The sequence below is a fragment of the Strix uralensis genome, chromosome 3, assembly GCF_047716275.1.
Source record: "Strix uralensis isolate ZFMK-TIS-50842 chromosome 3, bStrUra1, whole genome shotgun sequence".
Classification (NCBI taxonomy): domain Eukaryota; kingdom Metazoa; phylum Chordata; class Aves; order Strigiformes; family Strigidae; genus Strix; species Strix uralensis.
In genome coordinates, this window is record NC_133974.1 from 85,876,607 (window position 1) to 85,899,810 (window position 23,204).

At 36.1% G+C, this 23,204-nt stretch overlaps 1 protein-coding gene across 15 annotated transcripts in view; it reads left to right on the forward strand.

Moving 5' to 3' along the window:
- Positions 1 to 23,204, forward strand: part of RYR2 (ryanodine receptor 2) — a 441,080-nt gene that overhangs the window by 114,199 nt on the left and 303,677 nt on the right. For all 15 annotated transcript variants that reach the window (XM_074863209.1, XM_074863211.1, XM_074863214.1 and 12 more), the window contains one exon: positions 20,612 to 20,716. In XM_074863209.1, the coding sequence (XP_074719310.1) occupies positions 20,612 to 20,716 (105 nt within the window). The remainder of the gene's footprint in view (positions 1 to 20,611; positions 20,717 to 23,204) is intronic.

A 23,204-nucleotide genomic window follows, 5' to 3' on the forward strand; every position in this document is an offset into this window, starting at 1 on the left:
TTTATTATCATTCAGTAAGGTTGGATGTTAAATCTACAGTCTCTCTCACTATATAAAACTCCTGAACATTCTTGTCTTTAAGGAATACAGTGTAAATTTCATATTGGTTTCCTATGCTTGCTTGTTGATGCTGCTTTTTTCTCCATGTTCTCTGAAGCAATATTTATTCTTCTCATTCTGCATGAGCTTGGGGAAAAAAACCAAACAAACAAAAGAAAACCCATGCAGTTCATCCTTGTTTTAATTTTTAAGGGCTGACAGTTTCTAGGATGAGCTCATTTGAAGTCATTTGGAGATATAAATACTGAGGGAGTCATAAAATTACTAAATCCTTAAAGCAGAGTTGACTGTAAATAAGAGTAAATAAAAATGTTTTACTTCCTAAAGTCTGTGTCCATACAACATTACTATTGCATTGTATAAAGAAGAGTGTAAAAAATATTACAAGAGGCATATGATAATTTGAAAAGGGTTCTAGCAGAGTTTTTGAGCCAGTTAAAAAAATTTCCCCTCATGTCTTTAAGGCTATTTTCCAGCTGTAATGGGATTGTGATGCACTTGAATGCAAACAATAGTGTGGCCATCTGAATTAGTCAGCTGTCAAGGATGAGGTACCAGATCAAGCACCAGTAATAGGCCAAACACAAGTAAGAGACCTCAGCTATCATCCTAGACTTGAACTCTTGAGAATGCCTGATACAATCCCCTGCTTTTCTCCAATATCCTTCAAGATGTGGCTCCTGGTGGTGTAGCTGATGTTTTATTAGCACAGCTTATTTGCATGCACTTTCTTGCCCTGGGATCACTGAATAATTCACACTACAAAAATAATGGTCAAGTTGAAAATATATATTGATAGAATGCTTTGGCAGCTACTATTAATACTTATCCCATTACAACAATAACACTGGCAGACTCATTGTGAAAATTGCTTAATGAATTTTATTTTCTTCTGTTCAAATTTACAACACAAGTGTTTCTTTGGAGGGTCATGTAAATTCCCTCAGCATCGGAGGAGAAGAGCAGACTTAGAAAACATCATACTAACAAAAGAAGGATGATGATAGTTAGGCTAAATTAGCAAACAGTTTAGTAAGCATTATCAGTTCACATGTGTTCGCATTTCAAAACTGTTTCCAAATTCTGCTTTCTTCACTTCTTTTGGAAGCAATCCATGCTTGTCAAATCACTTCACTGAGCAAAAATATCCTCTGAATTTCTTAGCTCTGCAAATCTATTGTTTTTCTGTATATCTTTTAAGGTGTTTGAATTTTACATAAGGAATTAATTCATATTTGCAGATACATTACAGCTTGGTTTTAGATTTGAGGTTGGTTTCTTTGTAGCAAATGGAGAGACATCTTTTGCTATTAAATTTGATATGGGGCTTTTCCTGAGAAGAAATGCATCTTATCACAAAATGGCATTTTATGGAATCAAATTTCGAAGTACAATTATATTTCTAAGTTTGTGAACGTTTTTGTGCATTGGTTTGGTCATTCTTACAGGAAGGGAGTTGAGTTGAGAGTTGGCTTTGTTTAGCCTACAGAAGGCTCCAGGGAGACCTTATAGTCACCCTCCTGTACTTAAAGGGGGCCTACAGGAAAGATAGGGAATGACTCATTTTCAGGGAGTGTAGTGATAGGACAAGGAGTAACGGGTTTAAACTGAGAGAAGGTAGATTTAGATCAGCTATAAGGAAGAAATTCTTTACTGTGAGTTAAAAGTGGTGAGGCACTGGAACAAGTTGCCCAAAAAGGTTGTGGCTGCCCCCTCCCTGGAAGTGTTCAAGGCCAGGTTGGATGGGACTCTGAGCAACCTGGTCTAGTGGAAGCTGTCCCTGCCCAGGGCAGGGGGGTTGGAACTAGGTTGGAACTAAATCTTTAAGGTTCTTTCCATTGCAAACCATTCTATGATTCTATATAGGCTAGCAAGTGCTGAGTAAAAGGGAAGAACAATAACTCCATGCTATGTGTTTTCGAGTACAGCACAGGAGGCTATTGCCCTTCTTTGCTGCCAGGGCATGCTGTGGGCTCATGCACACTTTACTGCTCTCAGGCCCTTTTCTGCAAAGCTGCCTCCCAGATAGTCAGACCATAGACTGAGTCAGAGGGTACTGGGTCTTTCTACAGTAAATGTACTCTTGATTTGAAATTAATTATTTGAGCCAGTGGATTGGATTGCAGTCATGAAGGACACAGAAGGAGGACTAGATTCTGTATTAGCGATAGCCTTGGAGAAGTCAGGGATGTGCCTTTGTAACAGTTCTTTTGAGTTCTACCAGGGACTGTTCTCTAGCTTTGACTGATAATGGGATAAAAGCTATTTTGCACTTTATGCTATTTTTATTTCGTTCATTATTTCAACTTGGGAAGGGAAGTAAGATTAGTTGCTGCACTCATTCTGTAAATGTAGTTTATCTGCTACTTTCAGGGGTATAGCAGCTTCTTGATTGTTGCTCAGGGCATGTCACCAAATTCCTCAAAATGATCCCATATCTTCAAGAGCAAAATAATAGGTAAACAAGATGTCAGATCTAAATGACGCATAATGTTATTAATAAGACACAGTTCTGAGTATAAAACAATCGGGTTGGTACAAGATAAATGCGTGACTATCTCATCTCTATAGAGGTGTAGTAGCTCAAGTGAAAAAATAATTATATTTCAATCTTTACTGATGTCAAAGCAGATCTATCTCAAAATATATGTTGTTCTAGGGATAGGTTACACATTCCAAATTTATAAGAAAATAAAATGTATAAACCATCAAAATTTTTAACATTCAAAAAGTTGCAACAGCAAAAATAACAAAACCCAAAGAAGATAAGCTTAAGACAAAATTTAAAATGCTTAGTTTCCTTATCTCATTCCATTATTTCTCCAGCAGGTCTTGTTAAATTTATAGCATAAATTTTAATTTCTTAAGTAAAAAGATGAAAATAAGGGCCGTGTGTCTGAGAAAAAGCAAAAAAGAACATAAATTTCTTGTCTGATAATGATCTATAAGTAATTTGGTTTCATCAGTGTTTGCTGTACTTTTAAATCTATTCCTTGTGTGGAAGATCATCCCTTTTATTAAAACAAGAATCATGAATAGTTAACTTATCTCGATGACTAGTGAGATCTATTTCTTTACATTTGAAAATTAGATTATTGCTTTTTATATATAAACAGATTGCTAATATGAGGAAGTCCATTCATTAGAAATGATGTTGTCTGCTATTGAAGTTATTTTTCTTTAGACCTAAATAATGCATGGAGTGTTGAAAAGCAAACAACCTGGCTCTGTGTTTTTAACAGCTTCTGAAAACTATGCTGGTCTGTGGTGCAGAGTGAAAAATACTCAGCTCTGGGCCAGTCACAAATGGGGTTTTGATCTCCGTTGAGCCACTGCATAGCAGAGCACTGAGAATGAGTTACGCTTTTCTAATGGCATAAAGTGTTTTTTTCTCTTGTTTTTATGGCAGGTGGTAAATTCACATACTTTAATTCCATGATGCTCTGAGGTATAGAAGAACTGCTTTACATCATTAAAAAGGACCAGTAAAAATATTTTTTTTTCCTTTTTTCCTCTTGAGCTTTTAGCAATTTGGACTTGAGAGAAGGAAGGATAATATAGCGAGAGTTTTTGAAGATCAGAAAAAACCTCCCAATTTTAAACTTTTTTCTCATTTTTTTAGGAAGGCATTGCAATATGTGATCCTATGGTTTGCACTTTCCACTGAGCAGTGAATTACATTATATATAATAAGCTACAGTGCTGAGAGAAGAGTCCAAAAGCTTGTTAAACTCTTAATAATTCTCTTTGTAAAGTGAGGAAGGGCTTCACATGATGCTAGGGCTTTGATAACTTTTTTCCATTTTTGCTTCTGAAGAGTCACTTTTCTCCTGTGGCAGGGCATGGTTGCAGCACTAGGGAAGGTTCTGCAGATTGATGCTGGACTGATGTGTGCCAGTCGGCTGGGGCTGTCTGCTCCGTGACCCGGAGCTCCATATATCAGTGATGTTCCATTCTTTGTTGGTCCCTAGATGCTACTGTTGTGAGGGGTTAGAAAATAAAGCCTGATGGTAAGACCGGCACACTGTTTCTTGGCGCTACCAAATAAGAATTCTTTGTCTTTTCTTTGCCCTTTTTTGGGTCTGTTTTTAACAGGTAAATGAATCAGCAGGAGATGAATGGGTGCCTATGCTGGAAGGGAAGAGGAGAATGGGAGAGGGAGGGTGGAGAAGGATGGTCATCTGGCACAGACAAGGTTACAAGAAAGTATGATTCTCTAGTATTTACACAATCAACTTCCATGGCAGCAGTCAAAATTCTATATGGATGTGTCTTAGAGAAGGGTGTCATCTGGAATGGTGGGTAGGGACACTGGCCTCAGCTACTCCACCCTGATTGCCTATGGGAGAAAAACTCTTTTCTCCATTTGCCTTCCAGTCTGAAGGAAAGGATTGCTTCCTTTTTTGTGTCCTTGTACAGCGAACACTTGAGCATGTTCTTAGTGGCCAACGCAAATAATCTTTCTAACTCCAGAGAAACTGAGTCTGAAACTCTTCCTGACAGCTTAGCAAAAGTACCTGTGGTGTGCACAGTTTTTGATTGTGTAAATCTAAATGCATAAAAAAAGCACATGATGTCCATTAATATATGGATGAACGCAGATGCTTTTTGAGCAGTTACTGACATAATGAAATAAAATACTAAGTTTTAAAAAATTTGATTCACACAGACAAATCAAATCAGTTTTATCTGCTTGTGTTTGCAGTGGATTGTTCTGGGAATTTGCCATGTGGTAAGGTTTTTTGTTTTATTTTTGATAGTTGCTTTGATTCCTTTCTGTGCTTATGTTTCCATTGCATCCTTCCAAAAAAGTCAAAAAAGACTGTCAGGGCTTTGGCAATGCTTTGTAGTTGCACCTCCAAGGTTGTTTTAATTGCCTTTGTGTCATGTTGCCGAAATGAATGTTCCTATTTAATGGCAAAGATGGCACTTCATTTTATGTAATCTTATGTTCAGAGGTCTCTGTTTAGCAGACGTTCACCAAGATCATTGATTTTAATAATTTAAATGAAGAGGTGGTAACAAATTTATGCATGCTTACACATTACTTGCCCCACTTCACATACATAATTTAGATATAGGTAGAGGAAGTCTAGGTATAGATCAGACAGGATTTTGTTCAATGAATCATTCTTTCCCAGTAAAATGCTTCTCTATAGAAGCAATATAAATAAGAACACAGTGTATTTCACTACATTTATATGTAGTTTTAAGTAATACAGAATTTATATAATTGTAAATATTTATTATTCATGTATATCATATTTAATTTTTATTCCTTTTAAATCTTGTCTAAATCATCACCTTAAATGCAGGTGTGAAGCCATATCCATCAGACCTGATTGTGATCCTTGCAATCCCGCAAACCAACAGAATAATTTCTTAAGATGAAAACTGAATAATTTATAATGAATGTGAAACACTCAGACAGTGAAAGACACTGGGCTAGATATCCATGGATATAAAGTGGTAACAGAAATATGGCTTTAAAACAGCTGAAAGTTGTGTGCAGTATTAGTAGGCATAATAATACAATTTAGCAGGTTTTTACTGTCATCTGTAACACAGGTAGTTTTTAAAAAGGAAACAAAATGTGTGATATTTTGCAAGTCATCACAGACTAAATGATGTAATCATAATATATCCAATCTAGGAAATCCTATTAGTCTCAATGTTCAGATTGTATCTCCTGTTGCAGCAGATATTTGGAATTTCAAATACATACAGGAATGGATTATTGTGATTTTACAGAACTGTTTATTATCAAATCTATACATTGAGTTTTAGCTTAATGAAGGACTATTTACTACCAAAAAGGAATTAAAAGCTCTTCCTGTCTACAAAATGTACTTTCATAAATGTGAGTTTCTTTTTCAATCACACCCACTCATTTAATATTTAAAAGTATGATGTTACTATAGGCCAGTTCTCTGGATACATCTACCAATAATTCTACTTTGTTGGGGATAACTCTGCATGCTTAACATTAGTGATTTATAATCCACAGGGTTTTATTATAAGACTCAAAATGTATGGTGTACTTGCGATTTATTTTGTCAAAATAGATTTTAGAAATATTAAAGATTTTTATTAATAAAGCACTAAAAAAGAACCTCCAAAGGAAAGTACCGAATACTTACATACGCTGGTAGAGTGCAGGACATGTAACCTGAAAATGTAGCAACAAAAGCTGAGAGATAGAATCAAAATGATTTTGTAGTTAAGGGGAATTAATTAGGTGATGATAATACTCCAAATGATGGCACTGAATAAAAAAGTAGTATATATGATATGTATGCATATATTATGTCTGTTGTCAACTAACAAATGCAAGACAAATTTCAAAATGCTCATTTTATTTTTAATGTTAATGATTTGTTTCAAACTGTTAGTAACATAGGCCATCCAATCAAGAAACTTAATCCAGAGCTGTATAATTTGTTGCAGTTAACAAGCAAAACATGAGTTGTAATTTCTCCAGTCAAATATGTGGTTTGTAACCTTTATCTAAATGTCTGTTAAAAGCAAACAAGTAAACCCTAAATGTTTACAAAACCACATATGATGGTGGTTGGTGGTGGGTTTTGTTGCATTTTTTGTGGGTTTTTTTTTGTTGTTGGTTTGTTTTTTGTTTTAATTGTAGTGGAACAGATGTAGAAATTCAACTTCTGGTATAAAATAAGTGAATAAGACCTGAAAAATCCCATTAAATCAGTTTACCTTTATAATTTATAGCCCAGTAACTGTTCAGGCCTCTCATTATTTAAAGATTTAAATATAAAAAGAAGCAGATATTACGCTGAAAAATCTTGTCTGAAATACAGCTGTGACACAAGCACCATGATGTAAGAAGGTCAGATATGTAGTGTACAATTCCGTAATTGGTTTGGTGAGTTTTCTGCAGGCTTATGAAAACCTGCGTTTGCTGTGATTTAGCTTCCGAGTCCTGCCCTTTTTAGCAATGTTCCTGTTAAAAAGGAGAGCTGCTATTATTGCATGATGGCTTTATCTGTATTTTGAACATTCTGTTCAAAGCAATGTCCTCACACAATTGCATTGCTGATGGGGTTTGGTGGTTGAGGTTTTTTTCCCCATTTAGTATAAAAGTCTTGGGACTCAATAATTTTGAGACTAGGAGTTAAGGACTGGAAGCAGATTATTTGCCTTCACTAAATACACAAACTGTACTAGAATACCATAAGAAAGTCCTTGAAAGATAAATAAAGCGATACATAGAGCGACAGCAGAATATTTTGAGGTGGGAGTTCTTATTTGCTGTACATTCATGCCTGATGAAAGTTACAACTGAGAGCTGTTCAATGCAAGCACAGCCCTGGCGGCTTTGGGCTTGCCGCAATACCCTGAACATCATCACGATGTGCATGTTCTGCTAAGTCCTCTAGAACTCAGCATTTTAAGCATTTTCTCTGATGGGTTTAGAGCAGAATGTACTTCATTAGTTCAGGCAGAGTAGTTACAGAGCAGTTGTTTGAATTTTAATTAGGCTGATACGGAGCTGTGCATCTGAAAACCTGAAAAAAACAGATTTATAAATCTGTGTGTTTCAAGCTAAGAACACATGAAAGTGCAAATGCTTATTTTAAGCCAGTTGAACGTTTGTCTAAAGTAGCAGTTTTAAATTAGCTATGCAGCCCTGCTCAGCACTTGAAGTCGAGTTATTGTTACTTTGTACTCAGTATTTGTAAGCACTGTTGGGCTAAATCTGGCTCAGTGGACTCCTGTGAGTAATCCTAGCCCAATGGGCTCTTGGAAGCTAGGATGAAGAAATGTGGCCTATTAATGAGTGAATCTGTGTTTCTTTGAGGTAAGTAATATCCATTGTATCTGAAATGAAACAAACAAAAGAATATTAAGGACTTTTGGTTTGTTTGTTTCTTAAGACTTTTTGAAACTTTAATCGTTTGGGCAGTGATTTTCAAGTTTCTAGGCTTTTCCTCCTGGTTACTTCCTGATGAAAATGAGGAAGATTTGTGCTTTTATAACAACAGAGGGAATGCTGTAACTTGCTATCATAACAAGTATTTTAAACAGTAAATTGAGGGTGTTAGTTTATAAATAGTCTGTGTTGGAAGGGGAAACTAGGCAAGTGGAAGTAGTTTGGAAGTTGAAGATGTATGTTTTGTGTCCCTGTGCTTGAAACCCAAATACAAGTTGTTTTGAGTAACTGTCCTGATGCTGGCAGTGGGGGTTTTCATACACAAATACAAGCATAACTTTATCTGGTTTCACAAACGGAAGAACAGTTGCTTTGTTTTGCATTAAAAAACAGAGACCAGATGGTAAAAAAAGTGATTATGATCTTAAAAAGTATGCAAAAATGCAGAAGGTCAGAGTGGGCTGCTTTTCCTGGGTGTTTAATTATTTTTGAATAATTGCTGGAAGTTTGCTGTTTGAAAACCTGTAGATAGAAGTGATGGATATGAAGTTGATACATGAACCATGAACCACACTGATGCCTCCAGCCTGTTTTTTCTTACCAAACCAACATGTCTGTAACAGCTGGAGGATGGGAATAATACTGTGATTTCCCACAGTATGATTAGTAGTTTAGAAGGTCCTTCCTCTCAGTCTTTTTTGGCTTGGCCTTTTCAAATCCCATTTATAAGCCAAAAGGAGTTTTACGGTTCTCTGTACCTCAGTGCAAGGTTCTTGTAAAGAAGTGATGGTGTGCAGTCTACTTTTGCACTGCCTTCCATCTGCTAGTTGCAGAGTTGTGTGAGCTGGAAGGGGTTGATGCTAATGTTCTCCTTAATTGACTGTGAGATAGTTTTTCTTGTCTTACAGAAAGTGATATTCTTGTAAATGTAGTGAGCCCCTGTGAATGGTACTAATCAATGTTTTTGAGCTTTAACTCTTTCCTCCCTTCTGGATATAAAGAATGTATTTAGGAGGGGAAGTTTGTTCCATATTCCAGGTATTTATATTCTTCTCTTGACATATTTAGAAAGATATCACCCACAAAAACATTGCCTTTCCACGAGAGCTGACTTTTTACACACCATTAAAAAAAGCATAGGAAACGAATGTCACTGGGCTGATTTCAAAAGACTGATACAGTCTTTCCTTAACAATCCTGCAAACTCTACCTCTATCCCATATCTAAATGTCTTTTAATGGTAACAAGCATCTAGGAATTTCAGGTTTTCTTGGTGTTTCTCCAGGTATTGATCAGCTCTAGGTGCACAGTGCAATGTTTACAGCTGGTGGTAAGGCAATAAATGAGGGAAATATGAATCAAAATCAGTAACAGCCATCACTCAAATGGCTTTAGGTAATATAGGATGAATTAATTTAGGTAGAATGGCCAAGGTGTGTATTGATCCATTAAAAGTCACGTCAGGGACAAGTTATTTCTATATGAAGGAAAATGTCAAAGCTCTGTGACATTTTGAGTACTGTGAGAGAAAAAGAAATAGGCACAGCACGAGACTCGCATGAGACAGTTGGACAGGTGTCCTAGAAAGCAAACAAACATTCCGCTCAGTGCAATATGAAGTATGAATGGGCTTGGCAAGAAACCGTTTGAGTGCTGGTTATTGAATAAATTGGAAAGTCCAGTAATACAGAATTTCTTTCTCCAGTGTATAAATGAAGTATTAAGCAATACAAAAAGATCCATAAAAATGAAGTACAATCGCAGTGAAGTCTTATATTAAATAAGAAACATGCCTACTGTGTTTAGCTATTGTGAGAATAAAGTTTTAACATGCTTTGAGTGCCATATTCGATATATGATTTGGTCAGTAGTACACTAACAATTAGTTTGACCTGTTTTGGCTGATACAGTTGCAACTCTGTGTACAGATTAATGACTATAAAAATCTCACTTTATAAACTCAAAATGTCAAAAGAATTATTTCCCATTGTGTACGTTTCCAGCTTATTTATCATGCAGGTTAGCTGTACCTGTAGTTTCCATTAAAGCTCTTATTTTCACATACACAAAAACCAAATAAATCTTATTAGGATTGTTTTATTTCTATAGAAAGGTGGATTCCTTTTAATTAAGAGTTCTGGTTATTTTGAAAAATTCGCAAGAATGTGGATTTTTGTTTTTTTAAGAAAATCAATACCAAACAAAGGCATTTGAAATCCCCAGCATAGACATGCACATTAGTAGAGGAGTGGAACATCTTTGCTTGGTGTCCTGGTTTTGTGTGGGAAATCTGGGTCCAGCACTCCAGCTGTGCCCCCACCCAGCTCAAGAAAAATTAATTCTATCCCAGCCGAAACCAGGACACTTGGTAAGGTGAAAGTTGAGATATTGGTAAAACAAAATTGAAAGCAACTAGAAAATAATAAGTGGTTGTGCATAATAGGTATCTGCAAAGGTCTTAATACTGTAGTTAATATGTGATGTCAAAATGTGAAATTTTGAAAATGAGGAACTTGAATACGGTAAAAGAGGACTTCAGGTTGGTGAATGATTGTGACAGTTGCATGTAGGGGTGATTATATAGAAACTTCTTGTTATACTCCTTCCTTAAATGTGTATTTCAGAGTAGCAGGAAAAGAGTAAAAGTCCACATAGTTTGCCAGGTCCTTGGGACTGGCTTTCCTGCCTCTGAATTTTTAAGCTTTATTACTTCTTGCATAATTCACTTCTGAGGCAGGTGCGTTGTTTGCTGGGAAATGCACGTGGGTGTTTCTGTCTAGATGGTACTTTGTGCTGGTGTGTTACTGAATGATAAGCAGAGTCTCCTTTAAAGCAGCAATTGTTTGCTTAACAGCTTAGTAACAGTATTTTGGCACCTTAGACCAAAAAAGGATGAAATCTGAATCTTTAAGAAGCTGAACAAATAATCACTAATCAGTCTTCCAAGCTTTTTGATTTTGTAATTAACAAAGGTACACAGCAAAATGAGTGTTTATTGTCTACATCATGCAGTGTATGCTCAAATGCAGTGCCATACACAGTCAAGCAGAGGCTTTGTACATTTACAGCTGAACCACAATTTCTGAGTATACATGGTGAGATTTTTTTTAAGTAGATATTTATGCTTAAAAGTAGTATTGCACTTTTTATGAGCAGTGAAGCTCTGACAGTGTATGTCCCTAGATCCATGAAGAATTTCTTCGCAGGTAGCCCTTGCTCTTAGGACTCCTCAAGTCTTTCTGTCCCTGACCCAAATATCTGCTGGAATTTTGCTAAGACTACAAGAATTTAATCATCAAAGATATATTTTTTTGATTGAACAGCTTTCAATATATCATTCTCTTTGATTTGCTTTACATTACAGCAGTGAATGTGTATACCTTTAAAGATAAATATATAATTTTTGATATAATTGTTATTTTAAATCAAGTAAATCAGATCAAAGCAGTCTGGGGTGCAAAATAATCTGGGGAACATTACATCCAGCCTGAATCAGAATAGACATACTACCTTTAAAAGACATATAACAAGAGGGACAAGATGAATTAAAGAACTGAGGTATGGTATACTATTCATCTTCATAAAGTGGCTTTGTAATTTACTAATTTTTTGCTAGCCAGTAGGGGCTGGCACACCTAAATTTGAATAAAGCATATCTAGCTTCTGTAATGCTGGTGGAATAGATGAAAATTCTGTAGGTGGTTGCATTTCATTTGTTTTGAATATTTTTTTTTTAATTGAATTAAGCACATAAATGAGTATTGACACAAAACAGAATGTATGCATTATTAATTTTAGTTATAAAAAATGATTTATTTTACATATGTGTAAAGAAAATATAGACCGTTAATATGCCATTTAGTACTGTAAGTGCCTAAGTGCATTGTTGCATCTTGCCACAAAGGATTTTGATAGCTGTGTATGCTTTGCTACTTTTAAACTGTGTTGCCCAGGAGAGAGCTGATGATGCATCTCCTTGCCTTTGTTTAAGGACAAGTCAGAGGTGACTCAGAGCATAAATTCCCAGTCCCCCATTCCAACAATATTTGATAGACACCAATTTTCCTGGTTACACAGGTTGACTCTTGACTTCAGCATCTTAAAATGGAAAGCGTAATAATTGAAAACTTACAATAAAATCCTTAGAATTTAAATTTTGGTGTCCATTGTTATGTTTTATAGTTGATAGCTTATGAGTTAAATAAGCAGGTTTTGCTTCTCTTAGACATAATGTTTCACGTTCACTGAAAAGTGAATGAATTGCTCATTAGAGATGGTGTAGGGTATTCTGGAAGGGTTAGTATTTATATTTATTTGGATTTCATTATTACATATTATAATTCCACTGTGAAGATTTCAGCTATGGAATAAACTTAACAGTAAGAGAATTTCTGCAAATAATGTCCTACTGGTTATTATATGTGGAGGTAAGATTTCTACTGAGACAGGTCAGGCCATGTCAATTATGACAGCCACAAAAGACGTGCACTTTTGCCCCACGTGTTTGATCCCAAAAGATTATAGGATTCCTACTTTGAAATATGGTTGTTGTAATGTGCATGGTTTATTATAAATCTGGTCAGAGATTAGGAAGATTTTCCTTGGGTGTCTGCTATGCTTTCCAGAAAGGGGCAAAATAGTATTTTATAAAGATCATCTTTCTGATGCTGCAGGAATCAAAGGGAGCTGCTTCCTCTTCTTTCCGGGTTCAAAAGCAATAGTACCCTCCCAACTGATAATACCCTAGATTTTTTCATTACTTGTTGCAGTGGCTACAAATACAACATAATCTCTAAGAATAAAAGGGAACTGTAAAGTTTTGAATAATACACATAAGATTAGCATAATAAGGTAGAATTTGCAGAATCATCATGAAGTTAAACAAAAAATGTTTTGTTAATTTGGATGTGTGCCTAGAATCTCTGTAGCACTGTTGATCCTATGAGATTTTTAAATTTTATTAATTAGCATGGAATTTTCCTAATTGCCTTAAAAATGAACACATTTACACTGCATTAGGGTGATACACTATTAGCTAATGTTCATCCAAGCTTCTGGCTACAGCAGTGTATGTTGTCATGGCTGTTGAGTTGATTGACCTGGTTTATCTATCGAGGCTGAAATGTAGTTATACGGCTCCTTACACAGTATCACTTTTATCTGTTGCTAAGAGTTTTAAATTTTCAGAGAACAGATAAAAAAGAGAAACAGCTCTCAGTAATGTAGATATGTTGGAATTATGTATAGTTAGTTATAAAGGAGACCAGAGGGAGAGATGGAGGATAAGAGGAAAAAACCTCTTAGCCTTTTTTAGAGATGAAATGTATGAGGCCCTGAATCTGTAAAGAAAGCAAACATCATACTGGGAATTACAACTTCCAAGCAGTTAAGACAGTCTGCTCTGTTAATAACAAGCTGTTGTGGTTTAACCCCAGCCGGCGACTAAGCACCACACAAACACTTGCAAGACTGGGGGGGAAGAGAATAGGAACAGTGAAAGTGAGAAAACACATGAGTTGAGATAAGAACAGTCTAATACCTGAAATAAGATAAAATAGTAATAATAATAAAAATGGTAATGAAAAGGGAAATTACAAAGTGAGAGAAATAAAACCCAGGAAAGACAAGTGATGCAAATGAAAACAGTTGCTCACCACCAACTGACCAATGCCCATCCAGACCTCGAGCAGTGGCCCCCCTGCCAACTTTCCCCCTAGTTTTCTTGCTGAGCATGATGTTATATGGTATGGAATATCCCTGTGGTCACTGGGCTCAGCTGTCCCAGCTGTGTCCCCTCCCAACTTCTTGCGCACCCCCAGCCTACTCACTGATGGGGTGGTGTGAGGAGCAGAAAAGGCCTTGACTCTGTGTAAGCACTGCTCAGCAATAAGGAAAGCATCTCTGTATTATCAACACCGTTTCCAGCACAAATCCAAAAGAGAGCCCAATACTTGCTACTTAAGAAAAGAATTAACTCTACCCCAGCCAAAACCAGCACATAGCCTCATGACCCTTGACAGCTCTTGGGGTCAAAGTTGTTTCCAAAGAGCTAAAACTGAAAAAGTGTAACATAAAACTCCGATGTTGTTTGCAAGCATAAAATAAAAGAATATAATTGCACTTATGTAACAGCCTAAGTAGAAATAGGTTTCTTATGGATTTTTAAAGGAGATTGTGAGAGGGGAAAAACCCAAGAAGCTGTTTCCTTCTGAATGTTATACCTTCAGTTTGTACAGCTTAAGTTTCAGGTAATGCATTTTTCTTTGCCAATGAACTGTTCCACTGTGACCAGCAGATGACATGCACTATCTGAAAATAAGACAAGGGAAGGATTTTGGTCTTCACTGTTGTGCTGACTCATAAAAGCTAGTAACTCCTTGTGATAAGACATAGACTAATGTAGATGAGTGTTTCTCTTTGATACATCAACAAAAAGTATGCTCGAGACTTTTTTCACTGCTGGGTTTGTCAAATCTAACACTTCATTTATGAGAGAATTCTTCACTCAGAAATGTGGATAAAATAGGGAAACCTTGTATATGTGACCATGAGAATCTTTTTAAAAAATGAAAACAATCAGTTGCTTAGGTCAGATTAACAAGATATAATACAGGTGATCTGCATGTGGCGACATAGGCAAACATCATGATTCAAAAGAAGCACTGAGGACTTGGAGCTGTCTTGTGTTCTAGGCTTTGAAAATTAATTGATTGCAGTGTATTTGGGTCTGACCTCAGTTGTACCACTAGCTGTTTTTCCCTGTGTTGGTCTCCTTTTCCCTTGTTTTTTTATTCCAGACCCTATTCTGGTTTCATTCTTCTGGTATTCCTGTGAGTTTTTAATTTTTATCCACTGAAACAGCTGTCCTGTGAACCAGGAATCTTTAGAGGTTTCAATTGTTAACAAGAAACTTTTCACTGTGTGAAAAATGACATTTTTCAGGAAGTAGAACTTGACTGGATTTTCAAAGTTTTTCCTAGAAAAAGTGAAGAGCATACTTGTGACAAAAGGCCACTCCCTTGTCAAACCACTCTTCTAAAAACATGAGGGCATTACAGTTTTTAGATATAGTAACATAAAAAGATTTGAATGTTGAAAACTTCTCTGCTTTTAATGGAAACAACTGTTTCAGATGGAATATCCTGTAAATGCCTCATACAGAAAGTGATGGTTTCAGATTGTAATAGTCATAAACAACTGAAAGCAAGTTTTTTTCACAGGAGGTGGCCAGGCAGCCTTCATGGTCTGCTAATGATAAGCATGCAGGAGCTTGACATTGTTATTGAAGGGTCCTCTCTTCTAGAACTGAAACTGTGAGACTCATAATTCATTCTTTGTCTTTTCTCTTTTGGGATTTGGTGAATATGATTCATCCTATTTGGCTGATGGGACTTGTCTTCAGAGCCATGTATTTCTGTCCTGGGTCCATCTTTTCGATGACAAGCTTGAAAACACAGAAAGCTATGCCTTCTAGGTAGAGTCCTAGAAATGGATGTTTTTACTTGGTAATATTGAGTCTGTTTCATCACTGTCACCAGACAGAATCTCATTTAAGTAGAAAGGACTGCCAAAAAGACTGAGATGTATAAATTTAAATGTAACTTGAAAATAGATGATGGATTCAGTTTCTTTCAGGCTACTCCCACAAATAGGGCTGCAGATGTTTTGCTCAAATTCTATACTAGAATTAATTTTCTGAATCTTCCTACTTGGATTCTCCAAGTTAGGCATCTAATCAGTGTGCTAATTTTTAAAATTTAGGAACACCCACATCTCATTTTTTTTGACAATGATGCAAACTGTGGATGCTTTGTAAATCAGGTTGCTTAGGTGGGTTTTTGGGCACTGATGTGTGAATACTTAGTGTACAGTTAAGAGATGAAATACCTGCAAGTGCATTTCATTGGGAATTTGGTTCGAAAAGAAATAAAAATAACCATAAGCTTAGGAAAACAACTAGGAGGCTTGCAAATAACTAGGAAGAGAAGTAAAGCTGAGGTAAAGCTGCTTATTCTTAAAGACAGAATTGTGTTTGCTGGTGCGATTTATTATTCTTCAGTCTTGTACTAATATTTATGACAGCAGTTTACATTCACAAGATTATATGCATCATACTATATGAGCAGGTCATACGTTATTGTGGCTTGTTAGCACTGTGTGATCATCACGGTAATGACAGTGGGACTGAGTTTTGCATCTCAGCCTCTTGCTTTCATTGTCATCACGCTGGAGTATGGTATGCTTGTAAATAATAATTCACTAAAAACTGAAATGGTATGTAATGAATACATCCAGTATCCATGATTCAACTGTGGGTTGGACTAGAGCTAGAGATATTTTTAAATAGCATTTCAAAAGCTTTACTCAAAACACCTTTTTAATAAAGGGTATGATTATCTAATTTGCAAATCTGCTTCCCACAGAGTAAAGCATAATTTACTATGCAAATATTACTACAGAAAATTAGTGTACACAATAAATATAGTTAAAACATCAGGAAGAATGAAGAATTCTCAAATTTTCTAAATAATCCAGCAATTACTCCAGTAATAGATATGCTTTAAAAATTGCAGATGACAATTACATTATTTTAATTTGTCTAATTTTGCTGACTGTGCTATTACAATGATGAAAGATCAATAGAAAAAGTTAATAGAAATTTATTATTTTTCTCCTAGCAGTACTGAATCTCCTTTTGAAATTTAATATTCAATTTCTAGTTTATTTGTGTAATAACCTATTTTTTTTATCAAGCTACTTGCATATTAGGTTGTAATTATGACTGACTAGATTGTCTAGGCAAGGAATTGACAAGAAAAATCTTTTAAACAAGAACTAGCAGAGAAAATCAGTAATGTTTTAAGCTCTGAGAAACACTGGAGTTGCTGCTTTTTACTTTTTAAGTCACTGGGTGTATTTTGTATTAAAACCCATTAAAACCAAATTGATTTTGCAAATATGTCAAAAATAAATTGAAAATAAATTGTTTTGAATACTGCCATTGTTTATCAGAATTTTCCACTGATCTGTTAGATTAAAGATAAGTGATACAGAGTCCCTGGACTGTCCAAGGACCACATTACATATTTCATCACAAAACAAAACAAAAAACCCCTTTTGGAATATGAACTATTTTTCTGTGCCTTCATTTAGAAAGTTGCTGCAGCAAAGTTGAATACGATAAAAATTGGTGGAAAAGAAGGTTGAGGATTACCAATATGGTTAGTTATGTCTGTTGAGTCATGTGCTTTTGAACACTGATAATTTTTGGGGGTATAAATTGTGTTCTGCTCTCAAATTAAAGATTTATTATTACCATTAAACTGTTGAAAATTTCCAGGTAGTTACAGATTGTTTTGGTATTTATTAAAAATGCACTGGTGGGTGGTTTTTAGACATGTAGGAAAATACCATCTTTAAAATTCTTTCTTATTTAATAGTGTATTCATAGTCTAGCAAAGCAATCACTAAAATACCTGCCTATACATTTGACCTATTCTCAAAAAAGTCTGTTAATGCAAACTGATTGCTACAGATTTTCCTTGCAGCCTCTACCACATGCAGTCACTTAGCAGAATAGGAACTAAAAACTACTGTGAAATTTTCATGAAGATACCTTTTGACAGGGAATATTAGGCTGCCATATAATGCAGAATACCTTTATTTTTCATATTCCTTCCTCCGTCTGTATGAGGTAATATGAGAGATAAGGTAGATAATCAGAGGACTGGCAAAAACTGTGTTTTTCCTTTCTCATTTCTATTTTATGCTTTGAATAGATGGAAAATGCACTGTGAATAAATTTTTAGTATATTTAAATGAGAGTTTAAATATTATGTGGAATTATTATTTTTGAAGGGGGCTATTCAAAATAGAAACCTTCAATCTGTGTCTGTATGCCAGCCTGAAGCCTTGTCTTGTAACTCCAGAGCTTTAAAAGCATCAGCATTAAAATGGACTGTATAGGGGTGAGCAGAGCTGTAACTGTCTGAGCTAAATATGTTGGCAGTTCTGCATCTGTCCCATGTATGTCTATGTTGGTGTACACTATAGTACACTGTATGCAACCATGCCTGTTGGATCTTCAGTAGAGCAGATTTGGGTGAGAAACTGCTAGAGAGAAAGAGTCTGATACGCAAGCATCAGTAGATGCATCTTTCTTCAGCTCTTAGGGGAAACACATTGCTTGCTGAGTGCCACCGAGTACGTAGGCATTCAAGTAACAGAGATGAGGTGGGATAATGTGCTCTCCCTTTTGTCTTGAGAAAAAGAAACTGGTTCTAACATTTTGCTAGACTGTAAGAAGAAGGTGCCTCTCAATTAAAGCAAGATGATCTCATACGGTGCTCCTTTATTACTGTCTGGCTGCTCAAAGTGTGCCTTACCTGGTATGAGAGTAGCTGAAAAATGTTCATTGGGAATTCATTCCTCAGTTTTAATGGGGAAGGAAAAAAAATGTTCACGGCTGTCTTAAACATAAAGGAGAATGGGATCAATGAAGGAGGAATGTCCTAATTATGTTGGCTTGATGACTGTGAAATGATGCAGGATTTTCTGTATTTTAGAGTGTATAACCTGTAGGGTAGGTTTATTAGTAAAAAATCTTGATATGTCACAAAATTGTATGAGGGACATATTCTGCTAGCAACAATCTTGCTTTAAATAACAGCAATAACAGTTGGAACACTGTTACGGAGACTTTGTTTGCTTATATATGTTTGCTATAACCAGATACAGAAAACGTAGCCTTGGCTCATTCCTGAGCACAGTGTAAGGAGCATCTTTTTCTGTTTTGTTCAGACTCTTTGTCAGTCAGGCTTCACTGGAGAGAATTGAGAGCTAGCTGGACTGTCAGAGTATTAATTTCTGTGAGGCTTTCTAGAATGGAAGATCGTGCTTGTGTTTACTGAGCAGAAACAACACTTTACAACGTGTAATCTTTGAGTGGTGTCTTCCCTGCTTAGGGCTTAGGATAGTACTTACATTACAATGATGTTTTGAAGAGAAACTAATTCGTTGTCTGTTGGCTTAATACTAGCATGAAAAGGACTGTTGTAGTGTCTGAGTAACTACAAAAGAAAAATGGTAACGAGTAGACTGACAAGTAAGTAGAGGCTTAAAAATTTTTCATGCCTAAGTATCATTGCGTAAATCAGTCAAAATCCCATGCAAAAGAGGATGTTATTTAATGCTTTTTGATCTGGCTAAAACTTTAGTTTAAAATACCATTTTACATTAATTTTATTAAAATATAAATAGTGGAAGGTAATGAAATATCTGTTAGTTAATAAACAGACTTGAATTACTGTAGTTAGGAGTGATGAACAGCAATTTAATAAGCTATTAATAGTGTGAGGTATTCTTAGTAAACTAACTTTTGAAAAAGAGTGGATGAAATGATTTTCCAACTACCTTTTACAATTTAATTTTTGAGGCCTTGGAAGAGGCCTCTTTGAACTGTACACAGTTTGAATAAATATGCAGTTTTACAGCTTTAGCGGTAAAAGCATCCATGGTGTAAAAAACTGATTTCCAATAGTCAGTAAAAGTATTCCTAAACTAAAATACACAATTAACATGAAAACAAAAAGAGAAAGAACATGAAAGGATTTCTGGAGGCAAGAAAAGGTGTGTAGTAGTTGCATATTCTTCTATTAACAGAAGAAAAGGTCCCCACATAAAATCTAGTTTTACTTTGCTACTTTGTAACTTAGACATTGCTATTACAAACACGTTTCAATTTTATTACAGATTTTTATGCTAGTCTGTAAAGCTACCTTTTCAATAGCTCAATGATTTTTTTCAGTCATGACAAGTCAAATATTTATTTTTCTAAGACTCTCTGGTTATATCCCACTTAGAACATAATAGGGTGAAACACACTGCCCTGCAAGGCTGAGAAGCTACTAGCTTGGCCTTGATGCTCAGTGTCTAATGTTTCTGCTACAGAAAATTCATCTTGACCTGGAGATCATCATAAAGATGAGGTCTGGCTACTACCAGTAGCCTAAAGACCGAATTTTGTTTTCCCCACAATGTGAACATAATGGCTAAGAAATATGTTCTGTATGCTAATGTTGAAGCAGAGATACCACCGCTTTGCTTGGCATCCTTTGACAGTGTTTACTACTTCCAGAGTGAATTTTTCTCCCTAATATCTAATTGTAGTTTTCTTTGATACACCTTGTATTGATGCTCCTGTTGCTTTCAAGGAACACCTCCAAGAAGAGTGTGCCTCCATTTTCCTTGTAATCACCACTAGATTTGTAAAGAGAACTGTAAGATCCCCCTCTCTTCTGTCTTCTCCATCCAGGCTGATCGAACTCAGCTCCCCCAGCCATGCAGGGTGAGTGCACCAGCCCTGACAAACACTGATGAACTTGATGCAGTTTATTGGTTTCTTTCTTTTATTGAGAGTGGGGCCCAGTACCCCATGTGTCAGCTTGCAAATGCTGAGCAGAGGGGACGAATTGCTTCCCTTCTCTTTGGTGGCTAAGCTTCAACTGTTGCAGCCCAGTATGTGGCTGGCTTTCATAGCCTCAAGGATATAGTAGATCTTTCAGATTCATGGAAAGTGAGGGAAAATAGAAGCATTGGAAATTGCTGTTCAGCAAATCTGTCACTAAAGTGATAGCATGTTTTTCTTTCACCTAGAATGTTCCACCTGATTTGTCCATCTGCACCTTTGTGCTGGAGCAGTCTCTGTCAGTACGAGCCCTCCAGGAGATGCTGGCTAACACAGAAGAGAAGGCAGAAGGGGTAAGTTATTAAATATGCACTTTTTTTCATCTTGCAAAATACAACAGTTTTTCCCACTGTACCACAGATTTCATGACTGGCATAAGCTTATAGCATCATGAATTCCTTATGTTTAATTTTCCTTTTTTTGCTACAGGAATGGTCTGATTTTTGAGAAATTCTAAATGCAGCTTTCACTGAAGCTTTCCAGAGTTGTAAATTCCCAACAATTCCAATGTGCTGAGGGTCAGCATACAGCTACAAGAATGTTTTAATTTGAGATCTCATAGTACAAAATACAAAGCTTGATCATTTCTTCAGAACAGCTAAGCTTTATGAGGATTTCTGACTGTATCAAGAGAGACTGTCAAGCAGTCTTAAAATGACTTGGATGTGTGCTGTTTTTCTCTGGAAATAATGAAATTATTCTGTGTGGCTTGAGCTAAAATGTCCTATAACTCACCTTTAGAGCTGGGAATAGAATGTTATTGAATCTCGGTGGACAAGAAATATGGAGACTAACACATTTTTGCAGTCTGGAAGATGAAGGATATAGCAATAATGTTAATTGTTTTACTAGCAAATAGGTATTTACAAATAAATCATAGTAGTGTCATTAATGTTCTCTGCTGTGTAATTAATCTGATTTGTTATGATGTAGTTGAGTGTTCTGTATATACCCTATAGGGTTAATTTGAATGCCATGCTCCAGCTCAAATCCTTTAAACTGTAAGTGAGGAAGAATGACTGTAGGCTCAAGAGTTAAACAGATAAAAGAGAAGTAGGGGTTAACCATAAGTCTGTCACTCAAGAAAGCTGGAAGGAGAGAAGCATGCCTCTGATCTTTCTGAGAATGCCTTGAGAAAGCAAACTTTAAACTAACATAGAGTAGTCAGTCCCATAAAATGTCAGGCACTGAGACGGAAAACGGTATTTGGGAAATGAAGTCCAGAAGTCCCATGGATGTTCCAAGATGTGTGCTATCAATGAGAATTTGTCCAAGGACTAACTCCAAAAGCAAGAGAATGAAAAGCATGTTTGCGAGAAGAGGTGGTACCAGAGTAAGCAGATCCATGCTTCTAAATGGGGACTCCTCTTCCCTTAGTTTGCAAATACTGAAACCAAGAGCAAGCAGATCCACAGGAAAAAGGTAAATAAATTCAAAAGAACGGGCACACACAGGCATAATGTCAAAATTCACCATCCAGACCCAAGGATGTGCAGTGATAACTGTGTATGGCCATATGTGTGAAGTAGAGCAACAGTCTTCTTTCTGTTTATTCCCACCAGATGTGGTCAGGAGGAAAAACTAAAGAAAGTGTAGGGGAGTGTGTGTTAAAATAGTGCTATAGGGCAGAACAGTGAAAGAAAAAAACATTTAATTTTCAAATGCAAAGTATTCAAAGTATTTTTTTTTTTTTTTTTAAATCATAACATTAATTGGCAGATTTTCTCTTGGGCTGTCTTTAGAAGAGTCTTGGGGCCAACTGTTAAGTGAATATTTACTCTTAATAGAGAGATCCCATCCAGAGCACACAGGATAAAAACCCAAGTTCTCTGCAGAATGGTTAGAAAATGTTGGGGATTCTGCTGAGAAGAGGACGTGTGAAAGAGAGCTTTGTAGAGGTCTCAGCTAGATCATTTACACTAGTTTGGGACTATTTTCAGCACTAGATGTGAGCAAAAAAAGACTTTTATAGGGCACAGTGACTGATGGGACCTACATACTCCAAGCTGGAAGAACCATGTTTGATGGTAATGTGGTATTTGCTGGAAGCAGTTATCGATGTTTTCCATGCATAACCATGAAGGTCAGCGTTCTGGGCATTCATATCCATGCCTAAAGAAAAGTGATGGCAGTTGTACTGATGTACAGTGCTCTGTACTCACAGATCTTCTCAGATGCACACAAGAAAGATAAAGCAAAGTCTCTGAGTGTGGTCATGATGTGGTTGTCACCTGCTTACAGAGTGTAGTTTACTGTGCTCTCAATGCCTATTAAATCCCAACACTAGCAGAAGATACAGAGCTACAGCTATACCAGCCCAGAGAGCTGGTGTTCACTAAATAATGAGTATATTTTTACTGCAAATTTTGCCTGGGTTCTGTGCAAACGCATTAGGAATCTGCCTGTGTGTCTCTTGCATACTGATATCTTGATATTAGAAGAGAATAATCTTGAAAATAGTAGCTTGTAGATGATCAAGGTCATATTGTTGTTGGTGTCATTATTCTTTCTACTAAGTCTCTGGGAGTCAACAATAATGATAATACTAAAATGACTGAATATGTACTTGATGATAAATTAACAGAACTGACATTTTGTATCCGTATGTAGTTTCTATGAAAATATATATAAAGTTTTCCTTTGCGTTTATAGGTATTTATTTATAGGGTAGGTACTTTTGTTGGCAGCTTCGTATTTGTTTGAAGTAACTGCGTTTTGCATTTAATGACTGATGTGGTTACTTTAAGTTTTATGAGAAGAGATAATTTTGTGCATACATCT